At 35.4% G+C, this 21,296-nt stretch overlaps 1 protein-coding gene across 1 annotated transcript in view; it reads left to right on the top strand.

Annotated features, from left to right (window-relative positions):
• CHSY3 (chondroitin sulfate synthase 3) overlaps window positions 1-13,929 on the top strand; it is a 264,209-nt gene extending 250,280 nt beyond the window's left edge. The window contains exon 3 of the mRNA XM_057735948.1: window positions 11,518-13,929. Within this exon, the coding sequence (XP_057591931.1) occupies window positions 11,518-13,080 (1,563 nt within the window). The 3' untranslated portion in view covers window positions 13,081-13,929. The remainder of the gene's footprint in view (window positions 1-11,517) is intronic.
• Window positions 13,930-21,296: the final 7,367 nt, after the last annotated feature.

Genomic DNA, 21,296 nt, shown 5'->3' with positions numbered 1-21,296 from the left:
ACTTGCTTTTCTTTCTGAGGAATTATAATGTGCAAAATGTGAGCCTATAGCCAAAGAGAATGATTTTTTTTGCTCATACCCATGAGTGAAACTAATCTAGAGTAAGCCATTTATAACAAAGTATACTAATTAGCCATACTGTGACTTGCCTTCCTGTTTAGGAAGGGTGAGGCTCATGTGGAATAAAAGGAAAAGAGAGATTTTTTTCACCATCTTAATCACTTTTAAGCATACAATTCAGTGATGTCATCTATATTCACATTGCTGTGCAACAAATCACTGGAAGTTTTTCATCTTGCAAAACTGAAACTCTGTGCCCACTGAACAATTCATTTCCCCCTCCCCAGCCTCTGGAAACTACCATTCTACTTCCTGTTTCTATGAGTTTGACTACTTTAGGTATCTTATGTAAGTGGAATCATACAGTATTTGTGTTTTTGTGACTGGCTTATTTCACTTGGTATAATGTCCTCAAGGTTCATCTAGATTGTGACATGTGACAGAATTTCAAAAGGAAAAGACATTTTATGATTTTTTTGTTACTTTAAAGGGATATCCAAGAACACAAATGCCCTTAGGCAACTTAAATTCATAAAACAAACATAAAGGAACCTATGGGACTGAAAATAACTGGAAAATGCACTGCTTATTTAACATTTTTCAAAAATGCATCAGAAACACTGGGTCTACCAATTAAAGAAAGGCAGAATCACATCTTGCAGCCTTTGGACTACAAGTTTTAACACCTTCTTTTAAGTAGACTTTGGGGATGACTTCTTTAAAAAAAACATGAGGCAATATTTTATTTTTAATTTTTGCATATTATTTTTTATTAAACCTTTTATTTTGAGATAATTATTGATTCACACACAACTGCAAAAAAGAATGCAAATAAATCCCATGGCTCTGTTAAGCAGTTTCCCCAATGGCAAAATTTTGCAAAACTGTAGTGAAATTTCCCAACCAGGATATGGACATTCATATATTCCACTGATCTTACTTAGATTTCCCCAGTTTTGCTTACATTTGTTTGTGTGCATACACACATGTAGTTTCATGCAATTTTATTACTTGTATACAGTGAATTTTTAAAGTTGAGTTTGTAGATTAGATGTGGCTATTTCCAAGGTGCTATTATTTTTTATAAATCTTAGTAGCAAAAATATGTAATGTTCTTAATTTTATGTGACAAACATGAAGAATGGCATATCTCATTATACTTAGACTAGATCTTTGCTTTCAAACTTCAAAACTTATTCAAGCTATATACCCTTTAACATTTTTTCATTCTGTCCATAATTATAGAATGATATGTGGAGATTTATTTTTCCCAAACTTATTTCTTCTCCTTAATGTTTAGAATTAGGTACTGTTTTCATTGTGTCATTATTACTGGAGAAGTAAGACATAGTTTAAGAACTTTACTGTTAAAATTTGAAGATAATAATTGAGGGATAATAATAGCATTGATTTGAAAATTTACAGTTTTGCTCAGAACCTTTATATTTACTGGTCTTATAAAATAAAAGACAGATCATTAGGCATGTGCATTAAGGGCAGTAAGACTCTCCATTTAGTTATGTAGAATTGCATAACTATATCATAGAGAGTAAAATGGGTTTAAATATTTGCAAGGCAAATTACCCAACCCTTAGGTACATAGTCGCCATTATATTTTACCTCTCTTTAATGATTTATTATTTCCTTGTTCACCTTCATAAATTATCCTAATTTATAGAGTCTATACTTCCTTGAACAAGAATACCTTCTTTTCCCAAATCCTCCTTAATCTTATGTACAGGAAGAGATTCAAAGAGAATTTTCTAAGTTAGATGCTCCTTTTTAGGAAGAATGAAGTGACATAATGGGAACAAACAAACTTGCAATATATTGAAATAACTTCTTTATATAAATAAATTAAGGGAATTTTCTCCTTCATAGAGAAAAATTAAAATAACTTATTTTCTTAATAAAAAACACAAATAATGTTTTTTTTCCAATAATGGCATGGCCTCTTGTTTCCCCTTCATTTCAACAGACACCTCATGAAGACAATTCAGTCTTTTAGTTTTTAGATGATGATCTGAAGTTAAATGATGGCTGTACTGAGCCTATTTGAATTATTTTCTAAGGAAAACTTAATCAAGGCCATTCTCATTTACTCATTTATTCAATACATTAATAATAATAGTAAAAACAAGTAACAACTACAATAATAACAGCTTACTCTTATTATAACTCTTATTAATAGCAGTTACTCTACTCTATATCAAGTATTTTTCTAAGTCCTGAATTGTTTCTCTCTAAACCATCATAACTCTTTATTTTTACTCCATTTTTTAGCTTTCTTAATTTCTATCTTTTCTATCCTTTACTGAGCCTTCCACAGTGTGTATTTCTTATTTTCCTTATAATTTTGTTTTCATGTCTGTGATAGTTTATTTTGTATTCTTTATTTCTTAGTTCTGTGAACTGACATTTCATCTCTACCATCACATCCCTGAGATCTTATATTTCTACTTTGTTGTTTTCCAAGAGAGAAGAAAATGCTGCTTATGTTTTTTAGAACAGTCGCTTAAGGTTTTCTTCAGTTTCATGGCTGCTTTTTTTTGGCGGGGTGGGGGGGGGTGAGGCTGTTTTTCATCTGGTCCTTTTGTCTTGCAGAAACTTTGTGTTAGTGGTGTTCTATATCCCTTTTTTAGAAAACATACTTATCTCTGGAAAAATTGCTTTTTCCTGGACAAGCCCTTCACCATAGATGTATTTTGGCAGAGATGTTTGTTATAGTTCTAAGCTTGCTGATTTTCACAAAGAAAAGGCATTGGGCGCTCTGCTGCCTCAGATTAAACCTGCTTCATGAAGGCATGGTTCACTGTTTAATCCTTTACTTTCTGTAGCTCTGTCTCTTCTACTTATCTTCTACTTCTCTGAAACAAAATACTTGAGCAGGGGCTTGTTCTGCCAGCCAGGTCACCTTAGTTCCTGCACCCACAGCTGTATACATAGAATAGGTTTTAAGGCCTGCACTGTCAGGCAGTATATTTTTCCTGGTTAATTCTGAGGTCTACTGTCCTTGAACCCTTTTGCAACTGATAATGCTCTGCTTGGCCTTTTGCTCCTTTTACAAGCGTTGCAGTGCTCCAAAGGTTACCTTGTCCCTGTTTGCCACTGACTCCTTAGTATTTCTTTCAAGATTTTAATTGTTGAGATGAAGTCCTTTATTTACATAGCTATGATCCTTCAGGAAATTATCTATGCTATGTTATCATTATTAATAAATCTAAGAGAAATGGAAATTTAATGTAGTAGATTGATAATAACATATAGCTGTATCTTGGCATTTATTCTTCCACTCTCTGATTTTTATAATAGAGTTTTCTATAACTTCTCAAATAATTTCCTTCTCACAGGGTGAGATTTTGGGTGATACACTTAAAAAACACTGAGGTCAGTCAGGACATTTTGATGTCAGTTGCTTCTGTGATTTTGTTAGTGTGAAATGATTTTCCCTTTTAGTATAAGGCTCTGGAGGTACCATGAAAGCAATTGAAAATTCTGTAAAGGAAAGGAAGCCCTGAATTATTTCAAAGAAGCTAATATAATTTTAAAAGTGTATTTTACACTTTTTCTTAAAGCAGTTTTGCTACATTAAAAATTTAGTGTGATAAGTAGCAAAAGGTACTGCTTATTCTAGTTTTAGTCATAGCCTCATTACTCTAGTAGCCCCTTGGTTAAATCACTTAATGCCCTTGAACCGTGTTTTCCTGACACCCCCACAATAATTTATCTTTCTTGTAATAAAGTATTGAGGACTTTTGTTAGGATAAGGTGCCTCAGTGGCATGTTAGATACATTGAAGCACTGAGTGTATGTGGCCAAATTATAACAGTTCTCAGGCATTTCCAGAAGTGAACAAAGAGGAAGGAAGCCTAGATGGTGCTGCTCTCATCCTCTGAAAACTCCTAGCTAAAAAGAGCAATCTCAGAAGGAAGCTGGCAAATCCTTGTTTTGAGTGCTTTCTATATACCAGACACAATGCTAAGCAGTGTGTGTGTGTGTTTTCTTATAGAGCAACATTTGCGTATACATTGAGGTGGTTGGCATTTTCTCTTTTACAGATTAGAAGACTGAGATTTAGACAGATTGGCTAGGAAATGGCTTAGAAATGGTGGAGCCAGTGCTCAAGTTCAGATCTGGCTAATCTCACTCTCCTATCTGTCCTGCATAGCTTGGTCCTCCCTACATACAAACATAGAAAATTTGGATATACTTTATGCTTCTTAATGGAAAATATGACATGAATTCAAGATGTTCTAATCATTACCACACTACCTAGAGTATGTATGAAGGTGCTATTTTTAAAGATTGCCCCCCTCACTGACTCTGTCTGTTTGTAATGTTTCTGCAAAGGAATACACTAGAAAAATAAGCACTATATAGGCAACTTGAGTTGTAATATGTAAGTGGTGCAAGTATTTAAACATTTTAATACTAAGATATTTTTTATTCTATAACAAATGTCACCTTTATCAAGTTGTGCAGTATTAATCACTTTTGTCCTGTAACAAATGTCACCTTTATCAAGTTGTGCAGTGTCACTCAAGGAGCTAGATAAATCTGCAATTTAACAGTTCGCCTCTGAGCAATATTTCCTATTTAATTTAGCATGTTCCCTTTTCTTCGTCATGTAAAGCAGGCCTTAAGAAAGAATAGTTTCAGAGAGCCAATACTTTTTGAGGTGGTATAATTAGTATTCTATATGCCATTAGAATTTTTTTTATCTTCTTGCATACCAAAAAAAAAATCCATGGAAAATTTCAAAAATCCAGTGAAGCAATTTCAGGTAAAATAACAAACAAACAAACAAGCAAACAAACCAAAAATGGAGATATAACAGCCAACTTATATGTATTTACTTGAACATCAAAATTTCAAATAAAAATTGGCATGTGTTTTTAGAAAAAAAATATTAGATGAACTACTATGTCTTGAATCAAGTCCAAAATCCATCTCGAAATATCTACTCTTATATTCCTCAAGGTCAGATGATGTTGATTTGAAAATCTGTGAGTATAGAATAAGAACCAGGTGAAATACTGGAGGTAAAGCATCTACCATGGTATTGGTCTTATACTTTTTAGGTCACCTTCTCTAGGAAAACTTCTCTGATATTCGTATTCTCTCTCTCTCTCCCCACATAACCACACACATTTATACACATGCATATCAGAAAAGCCTACCTAACTCCACATGCATGTACATGCATATTTTAAAAAGACAGTCATTTATTAATTGGAGTATAACAAAATATCTTAAGTAACAGTTCAATGAATGTTCACAAATTAAATGTATATTGTAACCATCACCTAGATCAACAAATAGAACATTACCAGCACTCCAGAGCTCCCTGCCTGCTTTCTTGATTTTTGTTCACTGTTCTTACAGCTAACAGCATATGTTAGCTTCACCTGTTTCTGAATTTCATATGAATAAAATCATATAAAATGTATTTTTAAGGCTCTTTATTGGAATATAATTGCTTTACACTGTTGTGCCAGTTTCTGCTGTACACCAAAGTGAATCAGCTGTATTTATACAAATATCCCCATATCCCCTCCCTCCCGTGACTCGCTCCCACCCTCCCTATCCCAGCCCTCTAAGTCATCACCCATCATCGAGTTGATCTCCCTGTGTTATGCTGTAACTTCCCACTAGCTACCTATTTTGCATTTGGTAGTGTATATATGTCAGTGCTACTATCTCTTCGTCCCAGCTTTCCCTTCACCCCCCCCACCATGTCCTCAAGTCGGTTCTCTACATCTGCATTTTTATTCTTGCCCTGTCACTGGGTTCATCAGTACCATTTTTTTAGATTCCATATATATGAGTTAGCATACAATATTTGTTTTTCTCTTTCTGTCTTACTTTCTATGACAGTCTCTAGGTCTATCCACCTCATTACATATAGCTCCATTTCATTCCTTTTTATGGCTGAGTAATATTCCATTGTATATATGTACCACATCTTCTTTATCCATTCATCTGTTGATGGGCATTTAGGTTGCTTCCATGTCCTGGCTATTGTAAATAGTGCTGCAACGAACATTGTGGTACATGTTTCTTTTGGGATTATGATTTTCTCAGGGTATATGCCCAGTAGTGGGATTTCTGGGTCATATGGTAGTTCCATTTTTAGTTTTTTAAGGAAACTTCATACTTTTCTCCATAGTTGCTGTAGCAATTTACATTCCCACCAACAGTGCAGGAGAGTTCCCTTTTCTCCACACCCTCTCTAGCATTTATTGTTTCTAGATTTTTTTGATGATGGCCATTCTGACTGGTGTGAGGTGATACCTCATTGTGGCTTTGACTTGCATTTCTCTAATGATTAGTGATGTTGAGTAACTTTTCATGTGTTTGTTGGCCATCTGTATGTCTTCTTTGGAGAAATGGCTATTTAGGTCTTCCACAAATTAAGTTGCATGAGCTGCTTGTATATTTTGGAAGTTAATCCTTTGTCCGTTGCTTCGTTGGCAGGTATTTTCTCCCATTCTGAGGGTTGTCTTCTTGTCTTCTTTATGGTTTCTTTCACTATGCAAAAGCTTTTAAGTTTCATGAGGTCCCATTTGTTTATTCTAGATTTTATTTCCATGATTCTAGGAGGTGGGTCAAAAAGGATCCTGCTTTGATGTATGTCACAGAGTGTTCTGCCTATGTTTTCCTCTAGGAGTTTTATAGTGTCTGGCCTTACATGTAGGTCTTTAATCCATTTTGAGTTTATTTTTGTGTATGGTGTTAGGAAGTGTTCTAATTTCATTCTTTTACATGTAGCTGTCCGGTTTTCCCAGCACCACTTACTGAAGAGGCTGTCTTTTTTCCATTATATATTCTTGCCTCCTTTGTCAAAGATAAGGTGTCCATATGTGCTTGGATTTACCTCTGGGCTCTCTATTCTGTTCCATTGATCCATATTTCTGTTTTTGTGCAAGTACCATAATCTTGATCACTGTAGCCTTGTAGTATAGTTTGAAGTGAGGGCGGCTGATTCCACCAACTCTGTCTTTACTTCTCAAGATTGCTTTGGCTATTCGGGGCCTTTTGTGTTTCCATACAAATCATAAGATTTTTTGTTCTAGTTCTGTGAAAAATGCTGTTGGTAATTTGATAGGGATTGCATTGAATCTGTAAATTGCTTTGGGTAGTATAGTCATTTTCACAATGTTGATTATTCCAGTCCAAGAACATGGTATGTCCCTCCATCTGTTTGTATCGTCTTTGAGTTCTTTCATCAATTTCATAATTTTCTGCATACAGGAGTTTTGCCTCCTTAGGCAGATTTATTCCTAGGTATTTTATTCTTTTGGTTGCAATGGTAAATTGGATTGTTTCCTTACTTTCTCTTTTTGCTCTTTCGTTGTTAGTGTATAGGAATGCAAGAGATTTCTGTACATTAATTTTGTATCCTGCTACTTTACTAAATTCATCGAGTAGTGCTAGCAGTTTTCTGGTAGAATCTTTAGAGTTTCCTATATATACTATCAAGTCATCTGCAAAGAGTAACAATTTTGTATTCTTTTGTATGTGGTTTCTTTCACTTGTTTGTGACTTGTGAGATTTGTCCCTGTTGTTGTGAGTAGTAGTATTTTATTTATTTTAATTGACGTATTGTTTTCCATTATATTTATCTATTCTACTTTTGGTGTACATTAGGGTTGCTTTCAGTTTGGGGGGTATTATGAATAATGTCCCTATGAAAATGTATGTATATATACATGTATATTTTTTAGATATATGTATTGTGTATTTGTACTGGGCATATATCTATGTAGAATTACTGAGTCACAGGGAATGTATATGGTCATTTTAGTCAACACAGTTTTCCACAGTGTTTGAACCAAGTTACATTCTCACCAGCTGTGTATGAGAGTTCCACATCTCCTACTTTGACAATGCATTATCAGTCATTAACCATTTTTGTAGATTAATATCACATTATGACTTTAAATTGTATTACCCTGATGATGAATAAGCTAGAGAAGGTTTTTGTGTATGTTTATCAGACTTTTATGTTATCTCTTTTGTGAAGTGCCCATTCAAAAATTTTTTCCCATTTTTAAACTGAGTTTGTCCTCCCCCATTAATTTTTACAAATTCATTATATATTCTGGGTATTAGTCCTTTTTGGTACGGTCTATTAAAACTATATTCTCACACTCTGTAGTTTACCTTTTATAATTTCTTAATGGTGTTTATGAGAAATAGAATTCTTAATTTTAATGTAGTCCAATTTACCAATCTATTTTTATGATTAGTATCTTGTTTCCTATTTAAGAAAATTCACCTAACCAAAAGACATGCAGATATTTTCTAGTGTTAACTTTTAGGGGAAAAAAAATTAACCTTTCATTTTTATATCAACAATTCATCTGGGATGGATATTTTTTATTGTGCGATGTAGGGGTCAGCTTTTACATTTTTCCATATGAATATACATTTATGGAAAAGGCCACCCTTCCTCCAGTCTCCACTATCATATTTGTCATAAGTCATAAATCATATGTCATGTGTAGGTTTGTTTATGGACTATTTTGGTCCTCTTTTTTATTTATCCTTGTACCAGTATCATACTATCTAAATTTCTGTAACTTTTGATCTGTAATGTATCTTTTTTTAAAGATTATCTTGAATATCCTTGATTTCATTTCTATATAAATTTTAGAATCAACCTGTTAATATCAGCAGCAACATATTCTTTTTTAAAATGGTGGGTTTTATATTGGAATTGCCTTGAATCTATATATCAATTTGGGGATATCAAATTGGGGAGAATTGGATTCTCGCAGTAAATCCTAACCAAAATATTTGCAAATATATTCCAGCTATATATAAAGAGGATGATATATGAAGATCATTTTGGGTTTATTCAAGAAATACAAAGATGGCTTAATGTTAGAAAATGAATGAATGCCATTCACCATGTTAACAGAAAAAAAGCATCACATAATCTTCTCAATGGATGTAGGAAAAAATATTTGGTCAGCTTCAAAATTCATTCATGATAAAAATTTTAGCAAACGAGAAATAGAAATGAACTTCCTTAATATGTTTAAGAGCGATGTTGACATCTTCCTTCCTGATGCTGAGATTTGAACAAGAGCATATCTGCTATGCCACATTTTACTGAAGGTCCTGGCTAGCAACAAGGAGTCTAACTAACTCAAACTTTTTACTTAGTGGCTTCCATAGAGTGGAGTTCAACAAGTCTAAAAAATGACAGCGTGTCACTTCTACTGTAGTTTATTAAAGTCATAACATAAAAAACTAAAAATAGAACTACCATATGATCCAGTAATCCCACTACTGGGCATATACTCAGAGAAAACCATAATCCAAAAAGAAACATGTACTGTAATGTTCATTGCAGCACTATTTACAATAGCCAGGACATGGAAGCAACCTAAATGCCCATCAACAAATGAATGGCTAAAGAAGATGTGGCATATATATACAATGGAATATTACTCAGCCATAAAAAGGAATGAAATGGAGCTATATGTAATGAGGTGGATAGACCTAGAATCTGTCATACAGAGTGAAGTAAGCCAGAAAGAGAAAAACAAATGTATGCTACCTCATATATGTGGAATCTTAAAAAAAAAAAATGGTACTGATGAACCCCGTGACTAGACAAGAATAGCATGCAGATGCAGAGAATGGACTGGAGGACACGGGGTTGGGGGGGGTGAGGGGTGAAGGGGAAGCTGGGCGGAAGTGAGAGAGTAGCATAGACATATATATACTACCAAGTATAAAATAGATAGCTAGTGGGAAATTGCTGTATAACAAAAGGAGATCAATTCGATGATGGGTAATGCCTTGGAGGGCCGGGACGGGGTGGGTGGGGGGGAGTTGCGGGAGGGAAGGGATATGGGGATATGTGTATAAATACAGCTGATTCACTTTGGTGTACCTCAAAAGCTAGTGCAACAGTGTACAGCAATTATATTCCAGTAAAGCGCTTAAATATATATATGTGTGTGTGTGTGTGTGTACTTTGAAAATTCTAAAAAAAATTTTAAAAAGTAAAATACAATAATTTTTATTTAAAAAAAAAGAAAAGTTAGGGACATAGACCCCACCTCTAGATTGGAGTGATGTCAGAGAATTTATCACCACAAATATGCCACAAGTTTGTATGTATTAGGAGCTGTTTATTTTTCACAGCAAAACTTGTGCTCTAGGTTGGTTGAGTATATTATGAATCATTAATTTGCTTCCTTGGGGTCTTCCTGGGCTATGCTCTATTCTTTTCATCATTGACTGTTGCTATAGAGAAGGTTGTGGCAAGATGCATTCTTTTTTGACTTACAGCCAAATTGGGTTTTATTTGTTTATTTTGATTTTTTTTCCTCTTGGCCTGATTGCACATAGATTGTGTGTGTGTGTGTGTGTGTGTGTGTGTGTTTGTGTGTGTGTATGTCCCTCAGACATATTTTATGTGTATATTTGTATTCCTTAAATATATATCGAGATGTATTCATTATATATCCAAATTTTAACAAAATTTTATTTATTGTATGTGTGTGTGTATATATATATCTCCATACTTTTATCCAAACTTTTAAATATATATCAAATACATACATTTATATATATGTATGCATATAGATATATATGCCCAAACTTTTAACCTATCTTTTAAACTTCTATTATTTTGATATATTTTCTCAAATCCCCTTTCTATGTTTCCACGAATCTCTTTTTATGCTTCTTGTAATGTGACTGTCAGTGGTTTTATTTATCTTCTTTAGCTCATTTATCTCTTCCTTGAGTTCGTTTTGAGAGGAAAGGGGGTAGTGTATCTTTCTTGATTTTTTAATTTTGTCTATGATTTTCCTGCTTTGGATATCTATTCTTGACTTTGCACTATTACTTTCCTCCTGTTAATGAATGTATTTGCAGACATGTCATGCTGCTCCAGCTGCTGGCTCTCCTCCTCCTCTTCCTCCACCTCCTCTCTTCCTCCATTGGTACTTATCTCGAATGGGTGTGATAGAGGTGTCTTTATTGACTGGCTGAAGAGTCAGCTGGCAGTTTGAGGTGTAATCTCATTTTTATTTCTGCCTGAGGTTGTGAGCTTTTTCTAGATTAGCAGAGAGCCTTTCTAGCTTATTAGGATGTCAGGCATGTCTAATTTTGAGTATGATCCCTTAAATAGACAGTGTAGATCAATATAGTTTCTGTTCCACCTTACCGTACCAAGAACTTATTCTGTAAAGCTGGTATATCAGGATGCTAAATAAAATGTAGGTCTCCTCCGGGGCTGCCATTACCATTCCGAGAAACAGGACATTGGGTTTACACCTCAGAGTGAACCCCTATTTTGGAAAATCCATGCTCTACCCACTCTGCCTCACCCTCACAATGATTCATTATGGGGTTATGGATTTAGTCAATTCTGGTTTTCTTTCAAATTTTAAAATTATTCTGACATCTTGATTTCCTTCTACTTTTCAGATGCAGCAACTATTCCATGAAAATTATGAACACAATCGGAAGGGTTATATCCAAGACCTTCACAACAGCAAAATCCATGCAGCCATAACACTTCATCCAAACAAAAGGCCTGCCTACCAATACAGGCTTCATAATTACATGCTCAGCCGCAAAATTTCTGAACTTCGCTACCGCACCATCCAGCTCCACCGGGAGAGCGCTCTGATGAGCAAGCTCAGTAACAGCGAAGTGAGCAAAGAGGACGAGCAGCTGGGAGTGATGCCTTCTTTCAACCACTTTCAGCCTCGGGAGAGAGATGAAGTGATAGAATGGGAGTTCCTAACAGGGAAACTCCTTTACTCCGCATCTGAGAACCAGCCTCCGCGACAGAGCGTCAGCAGCATCCTGAGAACAGCGCTGGATGACACTGTCCTACAGGTGATGGAGATGATCAATGAGAATGCCAAGAGTAGAGGACGGCTCATTGACTTCAAGGAAATTCAGTATGGCTATCGCAGGGTTGATCCCATGCATGGGGTGGAGTACATTTTGGATTTACTCCTCTTATACAAAAGACACAAGGGGAGGAAGCTGACTGTACCAGTAAGACGTCATGCCTATCTTCAGCAGTTGTTCAGCAAGCCTTTCTTCAGAGAAACTGAAGAGCTAGATGTCAGCAGTCTTGTAGAGAGTATTAACAGTGACACTCAGTCATTTTCCTTTATATCTAATTCTTTAAAGATATTGTCTTCTTTTCAAGGTGCCAAAGAAATGGGAGGGCACGATGAAAAGAAAATACACATTCTCGTCCCTCTCATTGGAAGGTATGACATTTTCTTGAGATTCATGGAGAACTTTGAAAACACTTGTCTTATCCCAAAGCAGAATGTAAAGCTGGTCATCATCCTTTTCAGTAAGGATTCTGGCCAAGATTCCAACAAGCATATTGAGCTGATACAAGAATATCAAAACAAGTACCCTAAAGCAGAAATGACCCTGCTCCCCATGAAGGGGGAGTTTTCCAGAGGTCTTGGTCTTGAAATAGGATCTTCCCAGTTTGACAATGATACTTTGCTGCTATTTTGTGATGTTGACTTGATCTTCAGAGGAGACTTTCTCCAACGATGTAGAGACAATGCAATTCAGGGACAACAGGTGTACTACCCCATCATCTTTAGCCAGTATGATCCAAAGGTAACCAATGGGGGAAGTCCTCCCACTGATGATGATTTTGTCTTCTCAAAGAAGACTGGATTTTGGAGAGACTATGGATATGGAATTACCTGTATTTATAAAAGTGATCTTCTGGGTGCAGGTGGATTTGATACCTCAATACAAGGCTGGGGACTGGAAGATGTAGATCTCTACAATAAAGTTATTCTATCTGGCTTAAGGCCCTTCAGAAGTCAAGAAGTAGGAGTGGTGCATATTTTCCATCCAGTTCATTGTGACCCTAACTTGGACCCTAAGCAGTATAAGATGTGCTTAGGATCCAAGGCAAGTACTTTTGCCTCAACCGTGCAACTGGCTGAACTGTGGTTGGAAAAACATTTGGGTGTCAGGTACAATCGAACTCTCTCCTGACAGTCCAGGCAACGCATATTGCCTTTTTAAAGGGGAGTTTACCTCATATTTGGTTGTTGTTATTTTTATTTTGTTATTGTTATTTTTATTATAATTATTATTGTTATAATTTTATTTTGTTGTCCTGGTCTTAAACTACTCTTGGTTGTCTTCCAAAGGGAGTTTGTTGACCTCAAACAAGAAGAGTCTGCAGTTCACTGATATTTCAGATTTCTACTGAAGTCAATAGGTATATTACTTTTATATATCTTTATTTGAGATTGAGTTAATCGTGGCAATCAAATGACTTTTGAAGCTCATTCATCATGAGAGACAGCTTAGAAGAATGTTCTCTGGGGGCTTAAAGATGCAATATTGACTTTTCTTTCGTTTGACAAATTCAACGTGATATGAATATTTACTGGCGAAAGGTACCACAAAAGTGCTTTATGCTTCCTATGGGGAAGGGACTCTGTAACATAAACTTGAGTTTTGTAATTTATACAAGGACTTAAATATATAGACAATAATTTTCTTCATCTTTAGAATTTTTAAAGTAAATGAACACTTATGATTGTATGTTTATTTTTTAAAAAAAGTTTTAAAAATTGAGGAGTTTTGTTCCACAAGCAACCGGTACTGGCTACCCTGGTCTTATGACAATTATCTACTCCTCACAACTGTCTGCTATAAATGCGAATGAACTTTATTTTCTCAAGGAAATATGATTTAATTAAATATTCATGTACATTTTAGAAGCTTTATGAAACAATGTCCTTCATTTGCTGGCAAGAAGATAAAATATGACAGAACCTGGTTATTTATAATAAAACACAGGTATAACAATATTCTTTTTCAAAAACATTGAAAAATGTGTGTTGTTTCCTTTTAGTCCTATTTGATGTATTTTTTAACGGTCATACTCACCAAAACATGCTTGCTACACAGGCTGGAAAAGTTAATAAGGGATTATGGGCATGATATTTGTATCAGTATGTTTTAAGTACTAGCCTTCATAGGTGACTAAAATGAGCAGTTTTTTTAGTCAGTAATTTACAATCTGGGGGAAGTATTCCTCTTCGATCTCATTAGCTTTGTGATCAAACTGAACCAAGAACAGGTGAGAAACGGCTTTTAGTGTGGTTTGGTAGATGGCTCAGAGACACAAAAATAAATATGAAAATTATAAATATAAAATGAATTTTACAATTATAATATTGCAATTTATAAAACACAGGAAAAATGTCATTTAATTTCATATATCATTCTTTCTCAAACTGAATCAATGATGCCCAGTTTGTAGAAAAATATAATCTCATTAAAGAAATGTAAGAAAAAATGAAAATCTATACGAGAAGCTCTTATGAAGGCGTATTTTAAATATTTCATTTTATAAATAGGTAATATATTTGCATAGTTCCAAAATCAAACAAAAATGTTAAATGTCTACAGCTATCAGTCTCATTCTCTATCCAGCCAGATCTGCCCTCAGCCGCACGTGACCACCATTTTAGGTGTATGTATGTTTGTGTCCATGTTTTTCTAAAGTTTCATAAGCAGAAAAGACACATTTATTTTTTTCATTCTTTATACACAAAATGTAGGATAGTGTACATACTGTTCTACACTTTGATTTTCTATCTTCACACAAGAACTCTAAAATTTGCACCAAAATTGATTGGAAAGCAATTGTAAGTTGTTATTATTTGGAACTGATTGCCAGGAGGCCATATAGCATTTGCCTTAGTAATGGGTTTCTTACAAGGTGACAATCTCTTTTAGTAAAGACCTTTTAGGGACTTCAAAAAGATTACATTGCTTAATATTGTGACAAATATGGCACTTTCCTTGACTAAAACATATAATCTAAATAACATAAGATTCATTAGAAGGGAATTAATGGCACTTTTAGATGTTAAAAATCTTGACAGGGCCAACATTTCAGAGCTGATCTCTGCTCTAATATCGTCTCTGGCCTTTACAAACCCCTGCTAATAGCTGTTTTCCTACATTACATTCTTAACTCTTTTGCAGGTTTTATTTTCCTTACAGTAAGTATATGAATATTCAGTAAAGATAGTCATTTGGGAAGACCTATTACTAAATAATAATTATCAATGATTTTATTAATAAAGAAAAGAAAACAGGGTTTGTTCTTTTCTTTAACTTAGACAACTGAAATAGCAGAGAGTTTTCCTGAGGAATAAATGCAGAGGCCTGTTTAAAACTCCCCAAGTGTTAGAGGCAACTGCCCAGGGATGAAGTGGCATTCTCCATCACACTGATGAAATTTTGCTGATGAAACAAGGGAATGCAAAGATCTCATTTGAACTCAGTTACACACATGCACGCTACCCTGAAATTAATACAAGTGCACTTAAATTCTATTTTATAATTTTGCATTAACGTTTCCTGTGATGTTTTTCAGGTACTGCAGTATTTTTTGACTGAAAATTTATTGAAATGCTACTAGTAAAATTAAGAGTGTTTTTCTGTCCACGTGGTATCTATTACTTAATACCCTGTGGTTGAAGAGCAGCACAGTGTGAACGCAGCCTGAAGCACAGTGTGTGTACGTTATTGGCATTACCTGATTTGGACAGTTAAGGATGTTCTATTTAAATATCACCTCAACAGCAATTTCATTAACCTTCAGCATCATCTGTTTGATCACCTTCTGTTCACTCAACGCAACACTGTACATTTTACTTATATTATCCTTTTAAATGTAATCCTCTGAATAGCTCTCAGAATATTGGTTCTCTTTTCTTCATTCAATAGATATGGAAACTGAGGCCATGAGTGATTAAGTACCTTGTCCTGAGTTCACACAGTTGGCTTGCTGTAGAGTTAAGATTTATGCAATTTGCTATCTGATTCTAAAGCACCTGGCTTTCCACTCTAACCCATGGCTCCTCAGTTGTTTGGGGGATGTAGGGGACAACGGGGGAGCAAAGGTCCAGCTGACCCCATGGCCGTGTTTGATCCACCATTCAGCTCGCTTTGCTCTTTACTCATTCTGGACAGAGATAAGTTTGCTGATCTGTTGCTCAGTTAGAGCCTCTTTAGGCTTTTAATCTCAGTCTTCCTCCACTTTGCTGGCTCCTTCTGAGTAGCACTGTGTTAGGGAAGGGTTTCTTCTGTCTACTCGCTCACATGTCATCGGACTTCAGTAGGAAAAAAAGTTTTAGAACTCCCGATGCCAGCAGCAGCCCTTCTACGTGGGCTCAGCCAGCTAAGTGCAGAAGCTGTCCACAGTGAACACCACCACATCATTGCTTGGCTATTTGTGACTTTACCCTTACAGACTTAGCGTGACGCAGCTAAGATATTTCTGAATCTAAGTCAAGCCCATTGTGCCTAGTTAATAGATGGGAACTAATGGAATAAAATACCCAAGTGTGTGGACTGATAGTCCAACCAAGAGAGTAAATGCCCATAGAAAGGCAAGTTATAACGCCCCTCTGTTTTTAGCTAAAGCCCATCTCTAGTCTGTAGCTCCATAGCTGGGCCACTCTGGTTTTACATGATGACACTTTCAGATTAGTCCTGGGCAATTCCTTCTTCCAGGATGAGGGCCCAGAAGATGAGGCCCCTTTCTAACAGCCTGAATTGCCCAGATGAGAGGCGGTAGTGCTGCCAGGCCTGTTGAGCCCTCACCTAGGACTACCTTGTCCTGGAGGGAGTGGCCTACGGTAGACTTGGACTAGAGAGAGACTTGGTGTCTCCCCTCGTTTCCTCTCTTCACCCAAAAGAATATATGTTTAATCAGGTAAAATATATCAAGATGAGTCTCAAATAGCTGGTAAAGTATTTGTAGCTTCACCTTGGCCACGATGATGAGGTTTGCATGGGGGAATGAAGGCATCAACACACTTTACATTATGTGGCCATCTACCTTTCCTTCTCTACCTCCTGATGCCTCCTGAGTCACTACGTCTGTAGTTCTGCAGGTCATAAGAACTTAGCCTTACCATAGGGATATCTCTAAGAGGGGACTGCAAGTAATCCCAGGAATGGAATCCCATTTGTGCTTAAATACGGATGGCGTATCTCTTCGGAAGTAGTCTGTAATTATGGATATTACAGCACAAAGTAGTATCCTGAAGGATAGGGATAGGGATCTGTTACCAGTTTTTAGTGCTGCTGACTTGCCTACCTTTCCCATTGGTACTTTTATTAGCATCCTAATCACTGTCGAGCATACCGTACAGGTAGTCTGTCTATGCTGAGACCACAAGCCTCCTAGGCCTTCTGTTTTCAAGCAGTAGCGACAGTAGAGGCAGAATGGAGTCCCAGAATATGCCAGTGGGCTCTGCCTCTGTGCCCCACAACCTCACTCAGGCTGCCAGGGTTAACTTGACAGATGGTGGGATGATGAGACATCAGCAGTAATTCATGCCCCCAGGTGGCGATACAGTCACATCTGCAGCAGGCAGCAAACCACCTGGCGCGGCACAAAGATGCCAGGATATTCTAGTATTGCCTCCAATTTGACATCCAGTTGTCTGTTTCCCTCTTCCTTTCTCTCATCAGAAGCTGCCAACATCTGTGTCACATTTGGAATTCTACTCCACGCAGGATTTTATTTCAGTCGAATTCAACCTTTATTGGTCCATAGGTTGGTATAAAAGCTGAGATTGCGGAGTTTTGATTATCCATCCTGCACTTGTATGCGTTCTTGCTGTTCTGTCACCACCCAACCTCAGTCTTATTTATAGAATCAGTTCTGAAGGAATTGGTAAGTTATGAGATTAGAAGGATAAATTTTTATTTAAATTGAATCTACCATAAAAAGACTTCAACAAAAGAAGAATGACTTTTTTTGTTTTTTTCTAGAATACTTGCTCTTATCTGTAATGTTAACTGATTATCGAATATTTATTGAGACCTTGCTTGGGAACAATACTCTCAAGTAAAAATTCTAAGACTGTGAAAATATGCATTACCTGAAAGAAAACCTCTCAGTACTATCCGGCCTCCTTCTGTGGGGCTGTTCTCCATTTAGTTCTCAGTTCTTCCCCAACTCCTACCCACTAAGTTCCCACAAACATCACATTTTCTCATTCTATCCAAGTGGGGAGAAGTATGTGTATATGCCAAACAGAATCTAAGCTCTGTAAGTGAATTTCAAATACAGACATAAGAATCTGCCTTGATTCCTGTGTCTTAATTCTGGCATCAAGTGTTCAACTTGACACGAGCTCAAGTTCAACTTGAACTCAGTCCAAAAGTCCATATAAAAATGAAAATAAATACCACAACTTTAGGATTAATAACTTTCAGTATACAATCTATTAAATATTCTATCACCACAATCAGCCACAGGTTTATTTTTTTCCTTCCATAGCCACCAAAGTGGTTCTGATACCTATTTCTAAAAGAGAAACCTTTTATAGATAAAATTTTAATTAAAAGCTTACTACTAAGAAAGTGGTGGAGGGGAGGGGAGGAGTGCATTATATATCTTTGCATAATTCTTTGTCACTTGCTTCCTAGTTTTCGTGCCATTCTAACATGCTGATGACCTACTTTTTCTTTTAATAGTTTCCTTCCTTTTTTCTGCTAGTGGATTCTTCTCTGTCTCCTGCACTTAAGAACTACTTGATGCAAGTTGTGTAATATTTAGACCACAAGTTTCTAGTGTTAGTTTGGAGAAGTTACTACTGTATAAATCATGAGTTTGAAGGCTGAAGTGAACATAAGTTTTTCAACTCTTTTTCATCAGCAACCCTGGTCTATTCCAAGTATACTGGAATTATTTCTCCTCCTTGTTAGCCAACTGGAATCCCAAGGGCATGGATCTGATGCTGCCTGTTGAATATTTAGACTAGAAACTGAAGGCAGAGAAGTTTGAAACTCTTTGATCCCCTCTAAGTACTTCCAACTTCTCAATTAATCTGTTCAACATTAAATTCAAGTTTGTAATTTAATGGGAACAGCATTGCGTCAAAATATTTATTGAATTAATTATTCAGTCATTTAAAGGAAAAGGGATTTCATGAATAAAACTATTTTTAGGAATCATTTTGTTTTTGCATATATTTTATAATTTTTTTTCTGGTAAGATTATTATATGGAAGTTAAGAATATCAAATGATTATATGACTTATACAGTTATCACTATGTTTTCCCAGTGTCAATAATGGTTATGTTTTCATACTCTACCTAAGACAGGCAGAGTTCTTTTGAAAAGGCTCAGAGCTCAGAAAGGGCTCAGAAGGAGAAGGAACCATTATTGCTCTCAATTGTCTTTTCTCTTACACCTGCCCCTCAGCCAAAGTGCAGTTTATTTAAAGAAAGTTCCCTCTGTCTCCAAACACTTCTCCCATTTGTCACTTCATACAGGAAGCCATTTTAGTAAGGAAGGGGAAAAGGCAACGTGATTTGTTTATGTTATCTGACTTATTATTATAACAGCAAAACAGCTACTGTTCATTAAGTGCTTGCTTACTCTGCACTGTTATTTGGGAAACAGCATCTCCTTTGGGCTTCATCAGCTCTAAAGCAGGTACCACATCCTCATTTTACAGGTAGGGCAAAATTAAGTTCCCTTCCTCTTTCCCTCCATAGTAACCTCCCTTAACAAACATACACTAATGCCTTATTTGAGACAATATACCAAGATAACATCTCATTTTGTTCAAACTGCTGCCGTGACAGCATCAATCTCCACCAAATGACTGGGTTGTCCATAATACTAAAATTCATGTTTTCAGAACATCTTAAAGGAAAGAATTAGTATAATATGAAAAAGAGACAGAGAGTGGGGCATATATCTAAAAGAAAGACTTTAAAACCGCACAGAATGCATAGTTTTTGGAATGAAATCACATACTTCTTTATATATGCTTTTAAAGTGCATAATTCACTGAGCTTACTTCTTAAATAAGTAAATGTATCAAGCATACTAGTTTTTGCTTCTAAGATGTGTGCTTCATCATTTCCACTCTAATAGCTCCTGGATGTTCTTATAATTTTATTATTTTTATTTCATGAAATAACTTTTGACTCTGAATTGTAGGGGAAAATGTCAAAGTCATTTATGAAACAATAGATATTCTGGGAGAATTCATAACAGAACACTTGTTAAAAAATTCCTGTTGAGTCGGTTGCAGGTATAATTTCTCTGGACATTCTCAGAAAAAAAAATTGAGTTTTAAATTTCTTTACAAAAATTTAGTTGCAAGGAAATGGAAGCTCTTTTAGAGAAAAGTGCATGGAAATAAGTCTTTTTTTCTCCTGTGCATTTGTGTATATTTTAGTATTTTCTTTATTCTTTGACCTTTTTGATACTAGTACTTTTTTCTTTAGATAGGAACTTGTTCCTAAACCAGAAACCCTAACCTGCAGCTCATTATTTCTCCTGTTCTTGGTGGCAGTCTCTGTCTCACATGGGCAGAACAGCTGAATACATTTCTCATTCTAATTGATTTCTTTGGTATGTTCAGAAACTTTAATATTGTATTACACATTTAAAAATTCTTTCAATGGATATTTAATACAGTTTTATTAAACATTAGGGTACTTTTTAAAAAAATATATTTTATCTCAAAATTGATCAAAGATTCATAGTACTAACTTCTTTTTGCTTTCCATTGAAGCCAAATGTAGTTTTTTAAAAAAGTAGCCTAAAAACTGTAATTACTTTATAAATTAGTCTTTGTTGTTTTTGTTTTTATTGAAGTACAGTTGATTTACAATGTTGTATGAGTTTCTGGTGTATAGCAAAGTGTTTCAGTTATATGTGTGTGAAAAGAAAAAGAATATATATATATTTTTTTCAGATTCTTTTCCATTATAGATTGTTACAAGATATTGAATATATAGTTCCCTGTGCTATATAGTAAGACCTTTTTGTTTATCTGTTTTATATAAAGTACTGTGTATCTGTTAACCCCAAATTCCTAATTTATCTGTTCTCCACCCCTTTCCCCTTTGTTTTCCGTGTCTGTGAGTCTGCTTTTGTTTATAAATAAGTTCATTTGTATCATTTTTTTAGATTCCACATATAAGTGATATCACAGATTCATTTTTGTTTTAAAATAATATCTAAGGATAGTCTCTATTTCCATAAGAATCTACACTGACTTTAGAAGACCCAAGTTATTGTTTGAATTAGCATGTTACACAACTCCAAAAATAAGCCGGATTTTTATTATGTGTAGTTTCATTATTACTTCTCTTCTTAAAAGTGTCTAAAGTTTTCTAAATATACTGAGAATAAAACCTAAACT

The sequence above is a fragment of the Hippopotamus amphibius genome, chromosome 1, assembly GCF_030028045.1.
Source record: "Hippopotamus amphibius kiboko isolate mHipAmp2 chromosome 1, mHipAmp2.hap2, whole genome shotgun sequence".
In the NCBI taxonomy this organism is placed as follows: domain Eukaryota; kingdom Metazoa; phylum Chordata; class Mammalia; order Artiodactyla; family Hippopotamidae; genus Hippopotamus; species Hippopotamus amphibius.
This window is presented reverse-complemented; position numbering and strand designations above follow the sequence as displayed.